General features: G+C 35.8%; 1 protein-coding gene across 7 annotated transcripts in view; it reads right to left on the reverse strand.

The window, feature by feature from the left end:
* The window catches only part of FBXW11 (F-box and WD repeat domain containing 11), a 121,542-nt gene that overhangs the window by 63,811 nt on the left and 34,138 nt on the right, over window positions 1-23,593 (reverse strand). For 4 of the 7 annotated variants that reach the window (XM_017640751.3, XM_017640750.3, XM_073232211.1 and 1 more), the window contains one exon: window positions 20,463-20,564. The exons of the other annotated variants lie outside the window; for them this stretch is intronic. In XM_017640751.3, the coding sequence (XP_017496240.1) occupies window positions 20,463-20,564 (102 nt within the window). The remainder of the gene's footprint in view (window positions 1-20,462; window positions 20,565-23,593) is intronic. 7 annotated transcript variants of the gene reach the window in all.

Genomic DNA, 23,593 nt, shown 5'->3' on the forward strand with positions numbered 1-23,593 from the left:
TAGTACATAAAGAAACCCAGGAAGGATAATCCAGCAACTAATTAAACTGGTTAACCAGTGGAAATAGGATGGAAAGGATGGAAAGACAGGAACAAGACAAAAAGGATGACCATACCCTTTTGTGTTGTTTTGACTCGTAACTATGTTAAATGGTTTACGTACTCAAATAAAAATAAAATCAACAAGGATTGGAAGAGAGAAATGCAGTTATCAGCAGAAGCTGATGAACATCAATGTATTTCAAATGAATACCATAATCAAACTTACTGGTAGGGAAAAAACTAACCCAAGCAACACCTGAACTCAATAGTTCAAAAGATTTCAACTGTAAAGAAATATTCAGTATGGTGAGCACATTTATTTTACAGTGATTAGATGAGCAATTTTATCACTACTTAATACACATTCCAGAACTGAGCAAGTGCGTAAATATTTTGTGGAATATAGGAGGAGCCAGGTTTCTCACTGTTAGAGAAGGGAGTTTTAAATAAAAAAAGGGTTACCTTATAGAAAGCTAGAATGAAATCTGTGAGATTGGACTACAACTGGGGATATCATTGGGAATTCATGGTTTTTAAAACAGAAAAAGAATGTCTTTTTATTTTAAGAGAAATGAAATTATACATGTATTACCCAACAGAGTTGGGCTGAGAGAGCCTAGAAGAATGACATGCTCATAACACTAAGCACCTCTACCACTCATCTAAATACCATTCTTCACTAAAACAAGTCAGACCTCCTTAGAGAATCAAATGATTCCAAGGCTAAATATGGGGAAATACAAGATGAACCTGGAACATTTTTGTTGCAGCACAAAGTAAGTGCTTAAAGAATTATGAGGACAGATCAAAAGGATGCATGAGCCAGCTTGAAAGAGCACTCACTGGCCAAATTTTGAACAATCTGACCATCAAAATAAATAACAACAGATTATAACTCACTGAATAAAATAGAAAACCATGAGCTTACACACAGATAAAACAAATGAATAAACTGAAATTCTAATGAAAAGAGGACATTAAAACACTGTCATAACTTTCAGCGAAGAAGCTGCTTGACACCACCTTACTCAAGTAATTACAGTGATTGTCATTAGCAATGAGACCAAACAAAATAATGTGTCAACTGATACGATACAGTAAGAACACAGCATCACTTCTGTGATATTCCTTTCAAAGATGTATAGCCTAAATCTAACCACAATAAACTCAAACTGACTTACAACAAAATAACCGACGCATCATCTTCAAAAGTAGTGAAGACTGAAAAACTGTTCCAGACTGAAAGAAATTAAAGTCAGTACATATCATTCTGAACAGGGTATATTTGCTATAAAGGATATTACTGGACCTCTGATGAAACTTAGAGATTGAGGACTGGATGGCAATAAATATATCAATGTTAATTTACTGATGTGATTCCCTCCCATGTTTATGTAGAATATCTGCCTTTGTTAAGAAATACACACTAAAACATTAGAGCATGACAAAGCAATCGGTCAACTTTACTTTCAAGTACTTTGGGAAACAAAGAGTTCTGTGCATTGTACTTACAACTAAGTTTGACATTATCTCAAACTAAATAAAATGCAATCTTTCAATGGCTGGTTTGCATTAATTAGTAATACATAACACTTGAAATTATGAGATCATATTCCAAGAGAAAAATGTGCTGAAATCTTTTATGCCCTTTTTCACTGCCACTATCAAGTGATTTTAGTAAACATCTCAAGCAACTACAGGTTCATGTGTCTTTCCCAAGTCATTTACTTCTCAACAATTGGGGGTTCATCCATCCATTTTTTTTCCTGTGATCTCTACCAGATCACCTGAGTCAATGTTTCTTTTGGCAAAGTCTTTTTCTTTTAAATTAATTAGACAGTAGTGTATTCTGGTTACCATCACTCTCATTCTTAATTTTTCATTTCCCATTGTCTTAAAGGTGAAGGATTAACAATTTGCCTTTTACTCCAAATTAAATAACTAGAAAGCCTCCTATATAAGAGATTTTACAAGGACTCCAATAATTAATTCCTAATTTTCTAAAGGAAAGAGGGGGTAGAAAGAAGCTTCCTTGTATTAGGGTAAGGAGTTTTTATGTAATAACTAAGACTGTGTTTATATAATAAAGACTTTAGATTATCTGTCTACAAAGATTGGCAGCCAGTTCTTTGTATTACCAGGCCATGGGTAGCACAAAGGAGGTAGTCAGTAAATATGTACAAGATTTATAAGTGATTCCATGCTTCCTTAAGTATTTCTGAATAACTTCATTCTAAAGAAATGATCTCAATTTTGAACTGTAGTCATAGCATTGAAGCAATTTGACAGAAAGGCATGAGTTGGCACAGTTGTTATGTGTTTGAAAATGTCTTGGGAGTTCTTTTTCTTGGCCAAGTATATCCAGTAGTATTAGATCTTCTTTTGGTAGGTCATGCCTTATAGCTGACTCAACATATACATAAACTGCTTACAGGTAAGAGTTGCCATTTGTAAAAAGGCCTGTGAATTTAGAGCTTACTAATGAATCACATGGAACAGGCTTGTTAAACTTTTTCAAAATAATAATGTTCAAGCTTAGTTACAGATACAATGAGATGCAAACCCCTCTAGAAAACAATGTGACAAGGTATATACAGTATAAATTCATAGAAATATATCCTAAGTAATTCAAAATGAAGGCAAAGATTTATGTACAAAGATGGTGATCATTTTTTTTTAAAAATTAAATGAGGAATTTAAGCACCCAGAAAACTTCACAAATTATGGGATTGTCATAAAATATATAAGGTAACTTCAAATTACGTTATGAGAAATTTTTAACTAGGAAAACACTGACACAATCATCCTGAATAAGTATACAAAGCATATAAATTAAACACATTAAATTATATACATATAAAATATCAACTATGTAAAACACATACATAGATTAAAAACTAAAAGAAAATATGCTAAAACACTAAGAACAGCACTCCTTAAACTGAGGGCTTTGTCTTAATTTTATTTCCAGTTTTAATCTCAACATTCTGCAATACGCTGTATAACTTTTACAATCCAGAAAGAGTACTTTTAAAGTAAAACAAAAATACAACAAGCTAGTCTTCAAAGGAAAATCAGTTTTTACTCAAGATACTCTTTCAACTCACAGCAGTATGTGGATTCAAAGAACTCAGAGAACTAAGTCCAAAGTAGTTCTGACTATAATAGTAAATACCACAATCCCATATAATCCTAACAGAGCTTAGACATAGCCATTCCTTCATAGTCCAGTATTACTACGCCTATTCAGGAACTATTCTAGAAATTGCTGTGTTTACCATGTAGTGAACAATAAGACATTCCCTTTTATCTCTTGGAATGTGGATTCTGGTGCGGGAGAAAGACAACAGACAGAAGGAAAAAAACACACACAGAATATAATTTTAGGCAATGCTAAGTGCTATGAAGAAAAAACAAAGTGAAAAGGAGGAAACTAGTTTAGACTGGCCAGAGGAAGCCTCAAAAGCAGAGATATTTGAGCATGTAAGCTAGTAGTATAATAATATAAAATAATGTTCCTACTATATAACTGTCCTAAGATTTAGAAAACTATGACTTAAAATAAAGATAATTGTCTCCACGAAAATAGTTTCTACTTCAGTGGTGTTAAGATATACTGGAACTAGAGAGACTAGGTTTAAATCCTGGCTTTGTCACTTAGTGGGTATGTACCCTTAGGCAATTCATAAACTCACATGTACACATACATCCCTTTCTCTCTGAATCTCAATTTCCTCATATATAAAACAAATATAATAATAACACCTAGTTTATAAAGTTGTTCAGAGGATTAAGTATGGTAATGCATGGGGAAGAGAAAATGTGTACAACAGTGTCTAGCATAAGTGTTCATTAACTGTGAGTACCATAAATACTTTATGGTTCTTTCACAAAATGAGTCCTATATACCAAACGATTATTCATGAAGAATCATCACTGCAAGCATTTCTTTATTGCAAGTAGACACATACCATATTTTTTTTTCCGACATAGCAGGTACTCCAAAACACCTCTAACTAAATGCTTGTTAGATTCTGATGATATAGAAGACACCGGCTTGACAAGATTGATACCATTTTTACTAAAGTCACACTCACCTTTCATTCTTCATTTGGTCATGAACTGTCTCTGCTTCCGTTTTATACCTCTAACTCCCAAACTTGGCCTCTTCTCAGTTGTGAGGTTAATTTTATGTTGTCAATTTAGCCATGCTATGGTGGCCAGCTGTTCGGTCAAGTACTAGTCTATATGTTGCTATGAAGGTGTTTTGTAGATGTGATTAGCATTTGTATCAGTAGACTTCGAGTGAAAGTGTATTGCCCTCCATAATACAGGTGGGCCTCATCCAATACACTGAAGGCCTTAAAAGCAAAGATTTTGCCTCAAGATTACAACAAAGAAACTTGCCTGAGTTTCCAGCCAGCTGGCCTACCCAACAAATTTCAAACTTGACAGTCCCCACAATCACGTGAGCCAATTCTCTACAATATCTTTCTTTCTATCTATCTAACCATCTATCTATTATTGGTTCTGTCTTTCTGGAGAACCCAAACTAATACACCAGTCAACCTTAAGAGTTTTTCTCTCTACTTCCTCTCTTCATTTTATTATCGACATAAACAGCAGCCAAAGATCTTGTTAGTACATTAGATAAATTACTACTCTGGTCAAAATTCTCCAGTGATTTTCTATCTCATGTAGAATAAAAGCCCCAAACCTTGGAGTGCCCTATTGCCCCCTCTTCTGCATAGCACTTATGTACTACCTAACAATATGTGTTTTACTCATTCTATTTCTTTCACCACCAAACTTAAGGTTCCATAGCAACAACACAGATGGATCTAGAGGGTACTTGCACAGTGAAATAAGTCAGGCAGAGAAAGACAAATACCAAACGATTTCACTTATTTGTGGAGTACAAAAACAAAGCAAAACAGAAAGAAAGAAAAAGCAATAGGCTAACAGACACCAAAAAGGGACTCATGGTTACCAAAGCGGAGGGGTGAGGGAGGGTGGGTGGGCTGGACAAAGGGGATTAAGGGGCACTATAAGTCACAATCACAATATAGGTAGGTCACTGGGATGGTAGTAAGGCACAGAGAATACAATTAATGACTCTGTAACATCTTCCTACACTAACAGTGACTGCAATGTAGGGTGAGGTCTTTATAATATGGGTGAATGATGAACCACTGTGTTGTGTATGTGAAACCATCATAAGATTGTGTATTGATAGGAGGGGGGAAAAGATAGCAGCATGAGAAGTGAGGCAGAAACCTCCTCCCAAAATCACATAAAACATGAAAATACAGCAAATACAACTAATCCTGAAAAAGCAACCCAAAGCCTGCCACAGAGACTGCTTACATCTGGGTAAAAGAGAAGAACTCACAGAAAACAGTAAAGCAGCACAGCCAAGATGCAGCCAGACCCAAGCCCTCTGCCCACCCCAGCCCACAGGGGGAGGAAGAGAAATGGAGCAGGGTGGAAGTAGAAGCCCAGGACAGCAGAACAACCAGCCCTGGAGATCTGCTCTGGAAGCACAAAACCACATCATATGATGCTCTGGAGATTAGTGGGGTTGGAAAGCAAAGACAGGCAGAATCTCGGACAGCCTGAGCTTCCAGCCACTTGTGGAGAACAGGTACACAACTGGCACCCCAGGGACAAAAGAAAGGTGGGCAGTTTGAAGAATGCAAACTGCCGCTCCTTCCTCCCTTCAGGCACTGATTCCCTCCCCTGCGACCCCCGCCAATGCTGCAGAACTACAGCATCTCCAGAGAGTAGAGCTTCTGGGCACTAGAGGGCGCTGCCTACACAAAGTTGTTATTCCACAGGAAGCAATAAAAAAATATAAAGTGGCAAAGGAATTGGTCCAAACAAAATTAAAAGAAAAAAACGTCAGAAAAGAAGGCTTAGTGAAACTGGAATCACTAATTTTCTTGATAAAGATTTCAAAATAAAAGTCATAAACATGCTCATGGAACTACAGAAAAATATGCAAGATCTCAGGGAGGACTTCAACAAAGAGAAAAGAAATATGATGGAAGGATTTAAAAGTAGATTAGATAAAGTAGAGGAGACAGTAAATGAAATAGAAATTAAAGAACAGGAAAACAAATAAGCTGAAGCACAGAGAGGAAAAAAAAGATCTCTACGAATGAAAGAATAATGAGAGAGCTGTGCAACAAATTCAAACAGAACAATATTTGCATTACAGGGGTTCCAGAAGAAAAACAGAGAGACAATGGGATAGAACGTCTCTTTGAGGAAATAATTGTTGAAAACTACCACAATTTGGGGGAGGAAATAGTCATTCATGTTATAAAAGTACAGAAATCTCCCAACATAAGGAACCCTAGGAATACAACACCAAGACATATAATTAAAATGACAAAGATCAATGACAAGGATAGAGTACTGAAAGCAGGCAGAGAGAGAAAAAAGATCACTTATAAAGGAAACCCCATCAGGCTATCAGAAGACTTCTCAGCAGAAACCTTATAGGCCAGAAAGGGAGTGGCATGATATATTTAATGCAATGAAACAGAAGGGCTTCCAACCAAGAATATTCTATCTGGCAAGAGCATCATTTAAATTTGAAGCAGGGATTAAACAACTTCCAGATAAGCAAAAGTTGAGGGAATTCAACACCCACAAACCATCTCTACAGTGTAACTTAAAGGGACTGTTCTAGAAGGAAGTGCTCCTAAGACTAAATAGCTGTCACCAGAGAAAATAAAACCACAGTAAAGGAAGTAGACCAATTAATTACTAAGGAAGTACAAAATTAAATCACTACTCACAAAGTTAGTCAAGGGATACACAAAGAGTACAGAATATGACACCTAATAAAAAGAGTAGAGGAGGAAGAACAAGAAGGGAAGAAAAAAAAAGAACCTTTAGATTGTGTTTACAATAGCATAATAAGCTAGTTAAGGTAAACTGTTAAGATAGTAAGGAAGCTACACTTGAACTTTTGGCAACCACAACTCTAAGGCCTACAATGGCAATAAGTACATAACTAGTGATAATCACCCTAAATGTAAATGAACTGAATGAACCAATCAAAGACACAGAGTTACACAATGGATAAAAAAAAACAGGACCCATCTATATGCTGCCTAAGGAGAGACTCACTTCAAACCCAAAGATATACAGACTACAAGTGAAGGGATGGAAAAAGTATTTCATGCAAATAACAGGGAGGAAAAAAAAAGGAGTAGCAGTACTTACACTAGACAAAATAGATTTCAAAACAAAGAAGCACATTACATAATGATAAAGGGGTCAGTCCAACAAGAGGATATAACGATTATAAATATCTATGCACCCAACATAGGAGCACCTAAATATGTGAAACAAATACTAACAGAATAAAGGGGGAAATAAAAAGCAATGCATTCATTTTAGTAAACTTCAACACACCACTTACACCAAAACACAGATCAACCAGACAGAAAATAAGGAAACAGAGGCACTGAACAATGCATTAGAACAGATGGACCTACAGACTCTACAGAACTCTACACCCAAAAGTGCAGACATCTACAGAACTCTACACCCAAGAGTGCAGAATACACATTCCTCTAAAAGTGTACATGGAACGTTTTCCAGAATAGATCACATACTAGGACCCAAAAAGAGCCCCAGTAAATTCAAAAAGACTGAAATTGTGCCAACCAGCTTCTCGGACCACAAAGGTATGAAACTAGAAATAAATTATGCAAAGAAAATGAAAAAGCCCACAAACACATGGAAGCTTAACAACATGCTCCTAAATAATCAATAGATGAAAAACAAAATTAAAACAGACATCAACCAATATATGGAGACAAAAGAAAACAACTCAACAGCCCAAAACCTGCAGGATACAGCAAAGGCAGCTCTAAGAGGAAAGTATATAGCAATACAGGTTTGCCTCAGGAAAGAAAAATCCAAAATTAACAGTCTAAACTCACAAGAAATGAAACTAGAAAAACAAGCGAGGCCCAAAGTCAGTAGAAGGAAGGACATAATAAAGATCAGAGCAAAAATAAATAAAATAGAGAAGAATAAAACAATAAAAATAACCAATGAAACCAGGAGCTGGTTCTTTCAGAAAACAAATAAAATAGATAACCCCCTAGCCACACTTATCAGGAAAACAAGAGAGTGCACAACATGTAACCAGAATCAGATAAGAAAAAGGAAAAATAACTATGGACACCAGGGAAATACAAAGAATTATTAGAGAATACTATGCAAAATTACATGCCCACATATTGGATAACCTAGAATAGACAACTTCCTAGAAAAACACAGCCTTCCAAGACTGATCTAGAAAGAAACAAAATCTGAACAAACTAATTACCAGCAATGAAACTGATTGGAAATCAAAAAACTACTTAAGAACAAAACAGCCTGGTACAGATGGCTTCACAGCTGAATTTTATCAAACATTTAAAAAAGAACTAATACCCATCCTCTTTAAAGTTTTCCAAAAAGTAGAAGAGGAGAGAATACTTCCAAACTCATTCTATGAGGCCAGCATCACTCTAATACCAAAATCAAAGACATCACAGAAAAAGAAAATAACAGACCAATATCCCTGATGAATATAGATACAAAAATACACAACAAAATGTTAGCAAACCAAATTCAAAAATACATCAAAAAGATCATCCATCATGACCAAGTAGGATTTATTCCAGGGATGCAAGGATGGTACAATATTTGAAAATCAATCAACATTATACACCACATCAACAAAAAGGACAAAAATCACATGATCATCTCAATAGATACTAAAAAGCATTTGACAAAATTCAACATCCATTCATAATAAAAACTCAACAAAACGGGTATAGAGGGCAAGGACCTCAACATAATAAAGGCCATATACAACAAATGCACAGCCAACATCATACTTAATGGGGAAAAGCTGAAAGCTTTTCCTCTAAGATCAGGAACAAGACAAGGATACCCACTCTCACCACTTTCACTGAACATGCTAGAGATCCTAGCCACGACTATCAGACAACACGAAGAAATAAAAGACATCCAGATTGATAAGGAAGAAGTTAAACTGTCACTGTTCGCAGATGACAAGATACTGTACATAGAAACCCTGAAGAATCCACCTGAAAACTACTAGAATAACTCAGCAAAGTTAGAGAATAAAAAATTAATACACAGAAATCTGTTGCATCCCTATATACCAACAATGAACTAGCAGAAAGAGAAATCAGGAAAACAACTCCATTTACAATTGCATCAAAAAGAATAAAATACCTAGGAATAAATCTAATCAAGGAAGTGAGAGACCTATACCCTGAAAACTGCAAGACTCTCATGAGAGAAATTAGTCACCAATAAATGGAAATACATTATGTGCTCATGAATAGGAATAATTAATATTGTCAAAATGGCCATCCTACCTAAAGCAATCTACAGATTCAATGCAATCCCTATCAAAATACCAACAACACTCTTCAACAAACTAGAACAAATAGTTTTAAATTCACATGGAACCACAGAAGACCCTAAATAGCCAAAGCAACCCTGAGAAGGAAGAATAAAGCTAGGCAGATTACGCACCCTACCTTAAAGCTCTACTACAAAGCCACAGTAATCAAAACAATTTGGTACTGGCACAAGAACAGACCCATAGATCAATGGAACAGAATAGACTGAAATGGATCAAAGACCTGAATGTAAGTCATGAAATCATAAAACTCTTAGAAGAAAACACAGGCAAAAATCTCTTGAATATAAGTATGAGCCATTTCTTCCTAAAAACATTCCCTAGGGCAAGGCAAACAGAAGCAAAAATGAACAAATGAGACTACATCAAACCAAAAAAGCTTCTGTACAGCAAAGGACACCATCAGCAGAACAAAAGGCACCCTACAATATGGGAGAATATATTCATAAATGACTTATCCAACAAGGGATTAACATCCAAAATATATAAAGAACTCACATACCTCAACACCCAAAAAGCAAATAACCCGATTAAGAAATGGGCAGAGGATCTGAATGGACGCTTCTCCAAAGAAGAAATCTGAATGACCATCAGGCACATGAAAAAATCCTCCACACCACTCATTATCAGGGAAATGCAAATTAAAACCACAATGAGATTTTCACCTCACACCAGTTAGGATGGCCAACATCCAACAGACAAGAAACAACAAATGCTGGCAAGGATGTAGAGGAAAGGGAACCCTCCTCCACTGTTGATGGTAATGTAAACTGGTGCAGCCACTATGGAAAGCAGTATGGAGGTTCCTCAAAAAACTCAAAATAGAAATACCATTAGACCCAGTAATTCCACTCTCCTAAGAATTTACTTGAAGAAAACAGGTTCCCTGATTTGAAAAGACATATGCACCCCTATGTTTATCACAGCACAGCACTATTTACAATAGTCAAGATATGGAAGCAACTTAAGTGTCCATCAATAGATGAATGGATAAAGATGTAGTATGTATACAAGAAATATTACTCATCCATAAAAATAAAACAAATCCTACCATTTGCAACAATATGGATGGAGCTACAGGGTATTATGCTCAATGAAATAAGCCAGGAGAAAGGCAAGTACCAAGTGATTTCACTCATCTATGGAGCATAACAACAAAGCAAAACTGAAGCAACAAAACAGTAGCAGGCTCAGACTCCAAAAAGGAACTAGCGGTTACCAAAGGGAATGGGTTGAGAAGGCTGGGTGGGGAGGGAGGGAGGGAGAAGTAGATTAAGAGGCATTATAATTAGCAATCACAATATAGGTAGGTCACGGAAAAGGCAGTACAGCACAGAGAAGACAACTTGATTCTATAGCATCTTACTATGATGATAGACAGTGACTGCAATGGGTGGGGGGTGGAGTTGAGGACTCAATAATATGGGTGTTAAAATCACAATGGTGTTCATGTGAAAACCTCATAAGATTGTCTATCAATGATACTTTAATTAAAAAAATAATAATTCAGAGTCCAAAACAGAGTGGCTTTTTTGTTTAATTCATCTTTTTATTAAGGTATCATTGATAGACAATCTTATGCTCGGGTTTCACATGAGCAACATCGTGGTTACTACATTCCCCCTATTATCAAAAATCCCCACCACATACCCCATTACAGTCACTGTTCATCTGCACAGTTAAGATGCTACAGAGTCACTACTTGTCTTTTCTGTGCTATACTTCCTTCCCTGTGCCCCTCCTATATTATGTGTGCTAATCATAATGCTCCTTAATCCTCCTATCCCTCCCTTCCCACCCACCCCAGAGTGGTTTTTTGGTCTGCTTTGTGCACTCCTATATTCCCAGGCCTTATATGTTAATTCCTGGCACGTAGCAGGAGCATCCATAAATATTTGCTGCTTAAAGAAAAAACAAGTAAACAAACAGTGATTTTTTAATTTAGTCTTTGTGCTTTCCTATGTTATCCAGTTTTCTATAATAGACATTTATTTCTATTAGAATCACATATTGCTCAAAATACAGTAATCCCCACTTATCCATAGTTTCAGTTACCCATGGTCAACCACAATTGGGAAGGAGATATAGCCTAATGCCACATCACAATAACTACATCAGTTACCTCACTTTATCTCATCACACAGGCATTTTATCATCCTGAGTTATCATAATAAAGGTGAGTACAATATAATAAGGTATTTTGAGAGGGAGAGAGAGACCACATTTACATAACTGTTATGGTACTGTTGCAACTGTTCTATTTTGTTATTATTGTTGTTAATCTCTTACTGTGCCTAATTTATAAATTAAACTTTATCATAGGAAAAAACAATATATAGTGTTTGGTATTACCTGCAGTTTCAGGCACCCACTGGGGGGTCTTGGAACATATATCCCCAGGGATAAAGGGAGACTACTGTAATGTAAATCAGAATAACCTTTTTGGTAGACATTTGGTCCAAGTTGAAAGGCATTAAAAAGTTCTTATCCTGACTCAATTTTTCCAATGATTAATGTAACCTAAAGAATTAATTATAAGTATACATAAAAATTTAATACACTAAAATTAAATCACGATCATGCACACTGGAGACCATAAGTTAAAACTGTTTAGTAAAACAAGGTGTAATTTTAATTTTCCCATAGAGGAGGCTCTCTTTCATAGGAAATGTATGTGATTTCTTGAGGTACTAGTACTATATGCCAGGCACTGTGCTATCATTAGAACTTCCTCTAAACTATGAATTGACTTGCTGCTTTTCTGCTGCCTCAAATTCTTAGATCAAATCACCCTCACTGTTTTCATAAAATATTACATACAAATGATAAACAAAATTTCAATTCACAGTAAGAACAGAGAAAAATCACTCTTTCAGAAAAATGTTAAGGCCAATCAGTTTCAAAGCCTGTAATTACTAACAAGGCACTTTGAAACTAACATTATGTGGCAAAGACAGAATGAGAGAACATGCAGACCACAGAGGGTGGTACTGATAATAATAGGGAAGTAAACAACAGCAAAATCTTTAAAGAGACTGTGAGTGGGCATCACTGAATACAGGAAGTGAAACGAGCATATGATTTCAATGCAATGGGAAAAGGTTAGATCAGTAAATAGTTATACAGAGAACAAACTGGCCATTTAGAAAGAATGTAAATCCCTAATTCATAGGATATACCAAAATAAATTACAGAGACACTGAAAAGATTTCAATATAAGACATAAAGCCATAAGCCATAAACCACTACAGGAACAGTAAAGGAAGGGGTAAATGTGACTACATAAAAAGTAAAAATTCCTTCAAAACATTCTTGAAAGCAAAAGCATTATAAATAAAAGTGAAAGGCAAATGTCAAATTGGGGAAAGTATCTGCAATAAATAACGGAGCTACTGTATTTAATACATGAAGAGTTCCTACAAATCAGATTAAAAATAAACCAGAGGTGGAAAAATGGAGAAAAGGCATGAAGAAGTAACTCATAAAACAATAAATAGAAATGGCCAATAAATGTGTGTACATATGTTTCCAGCTCACTACCACTAATGTACATTACAATGTTGTATATTGACAACATATTAGTTTAACATGTTCATCCACCAAAATAGCAAAGAAATACAAAAATACCATCTAAGGAATATGAAAAGGGAATCTCCCATCTACTGCTTTTATGAATATAATATGACCCAACCTCTAATAAGCACAAATCTAGCAACCTAAAGTGTTTTAAAGTGCTTATTAGTGTTTTATTATTTATTATCTGTATACAGAAAAGTTTGATCTCTCCCTTCCAGTCCCATCCCCCACCCCAACCAAGTTTTAATTCTTCTACCTAAGGAATAATGATCACAGAAACCTATAATGTTCTACTCAACACGACTTAAAATGTCTCAAAAATTAGAAGCAGTCCTGATACAGAGGAAGGGTTCTTAAAATCAGTAATGTTATACAGGGATTTAAAATGATGGTACAAAGTCTTAATTCATCATGTCACTATTAGTGGTTTAATTCTGAACAAGTGCAGGTTATTTTTTATAACATTTTAAAAGTAAGCCTTAGGCAGAGAAAGACAAATACCATATGATTTCACTTCTTTCTGGAATAGAAAAACAAAACAAAACAGAAGGAACAGCAGCAGACTCATAGACACTGAGAAGTGACTGGTGGTTACCATGGGGGAGGGGTTGGGGTGGGAGTCAGGGAAGGTGAGGGGGATAAAGGGGCACAAAAATTCTCAATCAATATAAGCTGGTCACAGGGAGAATAGTACAGCATGGAGAATATAGTAAATGATTCTGTAATATCTTTCTATGTTGACAGTAACAGCACTAGAGGGGGTGAGGATTTAATATGGGTAACTGTTGAACCACTGTGTTGTATGGAAAAAAAAGACTTAAAACATTTAAAAATGATATACAGAGCTTATGGCAATGACCAGTCTATAAAGTGGTCCACCCTCCATGAAAACAATTTAACAAAATAAAGCACTGTCACTTTGTGATAAATTACTGAGCCATACAATGAAGGTTTCTGCACTTTTCTATATATACTATATGTTCAATTTAAAAATGTATTCTATACATTTGAATTCTATACATAATTCCAAAAGTAAAAAAAAAAAAAAAAAACTGTACTCCTATCCCTCACACAACACCCACCAAATCTATGGACGATAAAAGTATCACTGGTGAAAGAGTTAGACTTTATGAATCTCAGAACATGTCTGTAATATAATGTTAAGTAAATGAACTAAAGTAAGTTCATTGTGGTTTTTCTCATGTAGGCCCATTTTCCCTATTTAAAAAAAAGGGGAAAATACCTGTAATCATAGGGTTACATTATCTTCCTATAGCAAAACAAAACAAAAACCCAAACATGCAATGACAGACAACAAATTATTAACATTTGTTTGGGGGCTGGGGTGAAGGGATACTTTTCTGTATACAGATAATTTAATTAATAATAAGACAATGATATTCTTTGACCAAGCAATTGTACTTTTAAGTAATTATTCTATAGCCATAATCATGCAAGCCTAGAGATACATGTTTAATGAAATTACTAAAGTGCTATGATACAAAAAAACTGAATCCTGAAGTTCCTTCAACAGGGAACTGGCTATATTTTAACAGTGATAAAGTCAAATGATGGAATATTCTTGCATCTATGAAAAAAAGAGTAGGATTTTACATGGTTTTATATGCTGATATGAAAAGATGATCAAGGTATATTGTTTTTGAATTTTATTACTGAAAATATACATTAGATACATAAAATATTTTTTACATATAATACATTACTGAGAATTATTAATTGAAAAATAATATGTAAAGTATGTTTCTATTTGTATTTTTTTTCCAGCTTTTGTGTAAAAAGATATGGGGAAATTTTTAAGTGATACTTTGGGAAGTGTAAACTGAGGTGGAAAGAAATTTTACATGTCTTTTATAACCCTCAGTACCAATAATGTTTAATTCTTTGAATCTTGTTTACAATTTTTTAAATGCTGACATAAGTGATTTGTCAAACTCCCTTTTCATCCAAAAAAAGTCATCTTAGATTTGCTTTAAAATGCCCCAGAAAAAAAAAGACGGAGGAGAACGTTAAACTAAGAATAGCATAATTTTGAAAATTGTTCAAGTCTGAGTTGAATGTTTCTTTCTTCTGTGTGTGCCTGGAAATTTCCATGGTATAATTGTTTACATAAAATCTTATGGAGAGCCATGCTATATAATACAAATAAATCCAGAGCTATTCCAGGTAAGGAAGAAATGGGAAAGGGTACTATGCTAGGCCCTCCTTTACCCCTCTAGTGACTCCAAAGTCAGACTCTGAAATCCCATGGGCACTTAAAATACACACTGTTATAATCATTATCATCACCATAAGAACATAAAGAACCTGGACAATTTTGTGGATTCCTCTCTGCCCAACAGGCAGGAGCAAGACAGACCTTAAAATAGCAATAAATATTCTCTCTGGGTGGTGAGATTACCAATGGATTTTTTTTAAGTAACTGTACTTTGAAAATTTCCTTATAAAGGGAGAAAAATGTGTTTTTTAATGTTCATAAAATATTACAGAGTCTATTATTGGACAACCCAAAAGGTTACTCCAAGCTTTCCCATTATTGGCCCTAGATAGGCAGGCCCCATTATCGGCAGTAGGATAATCAACAAGAAATGATGAAGTACAGCATAGGGAATATAGTCAATAGTATTTTAATAACTTTGTTATAGTAACAGATGACAACTACACTCACCATGGTGAGCATTTCATAATGTATATAAATGCTGAATCACTATGTTGTACACCTGAAGCTAATGTATATCAACTATACTTCAATAAAAAATTTTCAAAAACAAAAAAACCAAGAAATGATAAATCTCCAAAGCCCATTAGGAGACAAAGACAACTGGGACAGCCATGTCTGACGTTAAGGAGATGGCTGTGAACAAAAGGAGAACTCCTGACGGAGGAGCCAGGGCACACTGCACGCCCCATATAAGGGTAGTGTTATCCTGCCCTGGAATCTAAGACTCTAAGACTGGAATTCCCTCATCTGGAATAGGGAGGGAATCAGGAACAAGCGATGAGAGAAAGGGATTTTAGTTCTCTCAAAAGTAGGCAATAAAGTAAGGGGTAGCTGTTATCTTCCTCTACTTCATAAAACCCTGTAGGTAGATATCCTACTAATTTCCATTTTTTAAGGATGAGGAAACTGAAGTTCAGTATGAAGTTAAATAACTTGCCTAGTGTCACAGAGCTGTTAAGCAGCAGGCAGAAGACATGAATTGAGGTTCATCTGCTCCAGAGCCAAGATTCTTTCTACCAAGCTATTTTCTGTAAAAAATATTCTGTCTTATGTTGGTAGCTAGGTTTGAGAATGCTACCTTTTTGGCTCATTATACATACTCAAAGTAAGAAAAGAAACAAAAAAGGCAGCTGTCAAGAAGTTGTTTTAGTTATTGCCTAGCACTTACACACTAGAGCTAGGAAGGAGGCACTGACTGAAGCTTAATCCTTGCTGTCATTCCAAGGAATCAGTTCTACTCTTGAGAAAGGCTTATCACTAATGCCCTCCCCAGCTGAGAGCCTGCAAATGGCATTCCCAAGAAAACTTGTCAGTCCACTACATAGAACCTCTACTTTCCGGTGAGTTAGCCTTCCACTTTTAACACTAAAAATAAAGGGAAATTGATTTCAACTTAAAAAACAGCAACTGCCAAGTTTATGTTACTATATATAGCATGGTGACTAGAACATTGGCTTTGCATTTTCCAGACTTAGGTTCATAACTCAGTACTGCCACTTAAATAACGTGCAGCTTCAGGCAAGTCAATTCAATTCTTTAACTTCATATTCAGAACAGCCATAACAGGTAAGTTCTCCATAAGGATTAAGTGAGATAACCTAGTGCCCAGGGCCCAACACATAGAAAGAAGGTGGAAAATAAAATGATACACACTATTATTGACATTGGTACTACTCTTGCACCATAGGAGTCTTGGGGTCTTAGCAAATACTCTACATGGTCTAACTCTTGATTATCTGATCTAACAACCAACTGGTTAAATCTGGATATATGAACCAAGTGAAATACTGATTCAGTTCAGCTTGGTTAAGAGACATACAGGTATTTCAGTTCAATGGTTCTTAAAAATACTGAGGGTTAGTGCCAGTTAAAACTGGTTCACATTTTTTTTAAAAGCACATATACTGTATGTTAACTTGAGAGTTTACCACACACACACACACACACAGACTTCATTTGTGGTTCATTCTGGAATTTTGTTCACAAGCCTGCTTACTACAATGGGCTCCTTGAAAGCAGGGAACAAGTCTGTATTGTTCATCTTTATAAGCCCAGCACCAGTATCGGCCCTGGCACATACCAACTGCTCAGTAAATATTCATGGGATTAAATATGCAGAAACACCATTAACAAATCTCGCTAGCTTAAAGATTTCAGGAGGATTCACTTTGGCAAGGGGAATACAATTTTTCCTCCATAGATACTTGGTGGGGTTTTTTTTCTTTTCAAATAAATAAAATGACTAAACAAGCCACACACCAAATATCTCAATAGTAAAAATTTTCACAAACAAAACTTTTTCCAGAAATTGGAAAACTCCAGAAATAGAAGCATTCCAGTGTAGAGGAATAAAAAATTAATTTTGCATCAAGCAAATCTGGGGTTCAAAATGCCAGCTCCACCACTTCATACCTATGTAATTATTAACTTAGGTCCAACCACATGTATCACCTGTGAGACTCAGTTTCCACATCTGAAAAACAAGAATTAATTAACACCTACCTCACTGGGTTATCACAAAGGTAATATACATGCAGCACCAGGTACAGCTTGGTGGTATGTCATTTTTTTTTTAAACTGCTTTATTGAGGTAAATGAGTGATTTTATTTTTAAAGCCTCTGCTATCCTTTTTCCCTTCTCACAGATGGCAGAAACTAGAGGGACTACTACCTTTTTAACTCCTACTTTTCAGAAGGTACACTAATTTGGACATATAGATAGGCTAATTGGCTAAAGTTACAATTGTTAATGTGTCCCGTTTGGTAATTTTAAGGGGGACCCTTTCCTGCAACTCCACAGCCTAGCAAAGTAAACCAGGCCTTCTCTTCTGGGGCCTTATTAAATGGGCTAGTTGAGAGATGTACAATGCCAAGCAACAGTCACCTTTGTGATAAACCAAAAAATGTGGTATATAAGCAACAGGCATCCTTGAAAGCCCAAACCCAAATTAAGTCCCTAAATTTTAGCACTGTTTGAAGACTGGAGCTAGGAAGAACACATGTTCATGTAATAGACAAAACTAATGAGCAGAGAGGAAAGAAATCCTCCATATTCATGAATACATGTTTACTTTCCATTCACAAATGGAACAAAACAGTAATGATTCGCTAATTCCAATCAGTGGAGTATATACTTCATTTTATTGTGTGGCACACTCAGTTATATATGGGGGAAAAAAATCCTAAGTAAACAAAATTCCTATACACCTCTAAAGACAGTATTTGTTCCACTCAACTGTCAGTGAATATCATTCAATATTTCAACCTACTTCAAGGTCCAATCGCAGCAAAGTTTACTCTTTTTTTCTCTTAAAGGATTTTTACTGGATCAAAGAACTTTTAACACCCTTGAGCTTCCATTTTCAACAACATATTTCCTCCCACTCACCCCACCTCCAGAGATTTCTCAATACTGTTACTAAAATATATTGCATGATGCTTTCCATTGGTCAATTACTTTTAGCCAAATACAATGAAAAGAATCTGTACTTCCAGACCTCATTAACAACTACAGTTCTCCTCTACTTAAATTTCTGGAAAAAACTGGATCAGTCTAATAAAAATAAACTGTAAGACTTAAAGCAGCATTTTCAGATAGATATACTATTACTATAATGCAAATATCTATTGTTTAGCACCAAGAAGAACATAAGCAATAATGTCTGCCATTTCAGGGATATTTTGTTAGTTACATCACATGCAGGGAAGCTGCTTTCCCAAAGATAAATACACATTACACCAAAAAAAAAAAAGAAAAGGAACTGTTCCAATATACTTCATACTTATTTTACCGTTGCATACTATACTGAATTATCCAAATAAAAAAACAATTTTTTCTTTGAAAAAAAAAATATATATATACACATTACACTGGAGCCTCACTAAACACCTACTTCCTGGAGCCTAAGCGTTGTAGCCCACCTCCTTATACAGACTGTAAGACAATTGCATCGTATACTGAATTCACTGTCAGGTTAATTGTGTCAGTGAGGCTCCAGAAGTTTTCCAAGGAAAGCAATTTGTATCAATAACCACATCAATGCTATTCAGAATGTTTGTAAGTAAAAAAAAAAAAAAAGCACAATCCCAATATGAAGGATATTTTCCTCCTTCCTGGCTCCCCAGCTCCATTTAAAGACTGTAAACATGAATAGAAAGACAACCGTGAGAATAGGAAAGTCACCCATGCTATCAATAATATCCCTCTAACTCATTTCCTGATTTTATAGTATTTTCCTAAAACAGGGCAGTCTCATCAAGATGCCAAGAATTTAATATTGCTTTTTAAAGATATATCTAGGTGTCTGGAATATGCAGTGATGAAAATTGAATATTGCTACTGAAACCATACTTAATTACATACATACTTTCTCTAAAACAGAGCTTTCCCAGTAGAGCCACAATGTTTTCTGCTTTGGCCATCTTAGACTCTATTCCAACAAATGAGGTCAGTCCAGCTGCATTCCTGCTAACAGTTTTTTCCTGAGCATCCCCTTCCCAGCCCCACCCCCCTCAAAGTTTTACTTTTATCTGTGGAATTCTCTGCCAGCCTCAGCCTGGAAAACTGGGTGGACCCTGAGGACAGGTGTCAGATCTGGCCTTTGAGAAGTGGCCCAAACTGACAGTTATTGGCAGCAGCATAAAGCTGTGATCTTTATAAACTTCAATTTGAGGCTTTATAACGTTAGTGAATCCCTCCTGACTCCTTTTTTGGAGGGAGAGAAAGTAGGCCAAAAGGATGAGTTTCAAAATAGAAAAATCACCACTTCAATCATGAAACCCTCCCAAGTCCAAAGAACTGTTAAAAGTAGCCAAATGGAAAACGTCAGGTTTGGTGGTGGGAGGGGGCACATGCACAACTGTTAAACGTAAGAATCACAACTTGAAGGTAGGGGAAAAGAATAAAAAGTAGGAGCAGAAAAAGAGGAGCAGAACAGGGCCCAGCCGAAGACCCATTTACTCAGAAGAGCCCCTCTTGGTACTAACTCCTCCATGTGGGGCGCCCAGGCTGGAGGAAAGCAGAGGGTTACACAGAACATTTAGCAGACTTAACATTGGATTAAACACACTACTGCAAGTTTCAACAAATGTTCATGGCATACGTAAAAAACACATTTACAACAAGAAAGAAGAGAGGCACCTGGAGACATCTGACACTGGGCATGCTCTGCAGGCAACTCAGTGCGCACATGCTCTCTACCAGGTTGGCGCAGCCTAGCCACAAAGACCTTGGCACAGAACACTGCAGGATGACAAAAAGGAAGGAAGAGAAGAAGCAGTTAGAGGCCGCAACAAATCACTCCTTCACACAGGCAACTTGAATGTTAGTTGGACAGGGGGTGCACCCTTGACAGTTTGGAGATCAGGGATGGTGGTCCCAGACAACTTACTAAACCTTGGGAGAGGGCCCACATTCTGTCCTATGGAAAGGAGGTTTCTGCTGCCACCTAATTCCTCAGGATACAGTGAACAGAATCAAGAGGGAGAGAGAGAGTGTTTAAATGAAAACCCACTCAAGGGAACTGTGAAAGTTTGAGTGTAAAACAAGATTAGTGGTGGGACTGTGACTTCAACTTCATACAAGTGTCTGGGTCCATGTCATACAATTATAACTGCCATCATTACATCACCTACATGTGCCAGGCACTTTTGTGACTTCTAATTCCCACACCACAGTAAAGAAACTAAGGCTCAGAAGTTAAGTCATTTGCACAAGGACACACACCAAAGGAGGGGAGAGCCAGAATTTCAAACCTTGGTTTGTCTGCTATGAAAACCCACATTCATTCCACAAGACTATGATGCCTCTATTAAAAACTTCTATAACCTAAATTTTTATTGGGTGGATAGTTTTGCACTTCCCTAAATAAAATCACAGGAGACCTAGGGACATAAGGCAAAAGGAACCAGAAAGATGAGTGATAGATTGATAGACACAGGCAATACAAGAACTGATATAAACACATCTGCTTTTCAATGTCATCTACATATTTACCTTTCAAAAGAAAAAACTTTGGAACATCGTGATTTTCATTTTGGACTTTTGTTCACAAAGTTCATTTGACACGAGTAAGAATTAAAAGTTTATTTCATTTACCCATTCCTAATCTCTTTTAAAAACTTAGTAGTTTTATGGGAATTAAGAAAAAAAGTGAAATATAAAAATGAACATATGCATTATGGTTGTATTTTAAAACCATCAGATTATAGTATTAAGTACTTTTTCAGACCTAAGGTTAATTACTTTACTATGACAAAATCAGTAATCATGCAAAAAAATTGAAGGTGGGTGTTTGGTTTCAAGCAAAATACTCCAGAAGTCTTAGACGTGACCTGATAACTTGCTTATCCTAGGCTTTAATTGGGATGGTCAAACATCATTTTTCTTGGACAGCCCAGGTTTACATTTATGGTCCCAGCACAACCTTCACTCTCAAAGTGTTTCAGTTTGGCAGATAAATTCTGTGGTCACCTCAACTATAATATAAAAAAATACCACTATACTGAAATCAGATAGACCTAGGCTCCTATTCAGCATCTACTACTTACAAGTTACATCTCTTCTATAATGTCATTAAAGTACTGAGATTACCTAGAAAAGGCACTGAAAGAATGCAAGGCCAGAGGAAGCAAATGGAATAAAAAACTAAGTTGCTTTTTGGTAACAATGAAAATGCCTTATATTTCCAGTGTGTGCCTTCATTCCAAAGCTTACCATAGTCAATACAGTGAAAGTGATAATCCACGCAGTTTGTCACCTCAACACTTTCACAGAGTAAGAAGCACAGAAGATGTTGAATAAATGTTTGTTAATAGCTGTCATTTATCAAACTTTTGCTTTGATACACTAGACAGCTGACACCCTCAAAAAAATCCTTGAGAGACTGGTATTATTCCATTTTACACGAGGAAACCAAGGGTCAGGAAAGGAGAGCTTGTTTTGCTGAAACAGCCACTTGTCCAAAGTGCAAGAAAACACGGGCTCATTGATGGCAGAATAAGGAGTAGAAGTTAATCCTATTCTGAGTCTAAGAAAACTTATCTTTCCACTACAAAATATTTTCTATCCAGAGATATCTAGTAAATACTTACTAAAAGAACATTTACATCAGGCATGTATCAGAAGTAGATGGGCAGAGAAAATACCCAAACATATTGTATGTGTAGATTACATACATTATTTAATTTAAATAAACTCTCAACATCCTTGTAGTTCAATTTAAGTTTCTTTTTGGAATCTGTAGTTACTCAAATCACAGAATCACTCAGATCTGAGAATAGAGTTTAAGGACTACATTTGCATTCTGCAAATGCAATGAATACTAAATGAACGCTGAAGCTCAGCAGCAAATAAATTTTCATTTATTCAGTAAAAACAGGTTCCCTCTGTAATGTTCAGCATGTATCTGCCTTAAAGGGTAAAAACCATGAAAATATAAGGTACTGTATACCCTGATTGGATTCTGCTAGCAACTTGGAACCCAAAACTTAAAGAAAGGGACAAATTATCACATTTAATAAATAAAAAAATCATAGACTGAGAAGTAAAAGTTCATTTAATCCAAACTTCCACTCTTGGTTTTAAAGGTGAAGAAACTAAGACAAAGAAGAAAAAGATGATTTCAAGGTTTTCCAACTCTCTAATGATCTAACCAATACTTACAAAAATATGAAAAACAATTAACATAAAGAAAAATTCCTTAGAATTTCAAGATACTAACTATTTAAAAGCCTCTGGAAGCTTGATACTGAACTTGTACATTCAGGAAAATATTTTTAAAGGACCCTCTGAGGGTCTAATATCCAAGAATTTATCTTTATAATATCCATGGAAAATACTGTTAAAGATAGAGAGCACAGAGAGTAATGCCAGTATTTATAAGAGGTATTACAACTATCCTACTTTCACACTCAAGTACCTTGAAACTAAATGACCAATAAGTGCTTAAAAAGAGTCTTTACTCAAGAGGAAATACACCCATCTTTTTTAATAAGACAGACAATACCTGCTAATCTAAACAAGGTTCCTCTTAGGTCTGATGGACCAAGAGGACATTGATCTGATTTGAAAATAATGGATAGAAATAAAAGTTCCACATTTATCAACCTAAAAGCATTAAAATACTGCTAGGACCACAGCAATATTTGATTCTTAAAACTTCTTTTAAATTTAGGGAGCTGGTTGGAAACCCCAAGTTGACTACTGTGAAGTAACTCTTTATCATTTTTTAACTGAATAATGTAAAGATTTCTTCATATTAGCTATGTTCA

The sequence above is a fragment of the Manis javanica genome, chromosome 1 (assembly GCF_040802235.1).
Source record: "Manis javanica isolate MJ-LG chromosome 1, MJ_LKY, whole genome shotgun sequence".
In the NCBI taxonomy this organism is placed as follows: domain Eukaryota; kingdom Metazoa; phylum Chordata; class Mammalia; order Pholidota; family Manidae; genus Manis; species Manis javanica.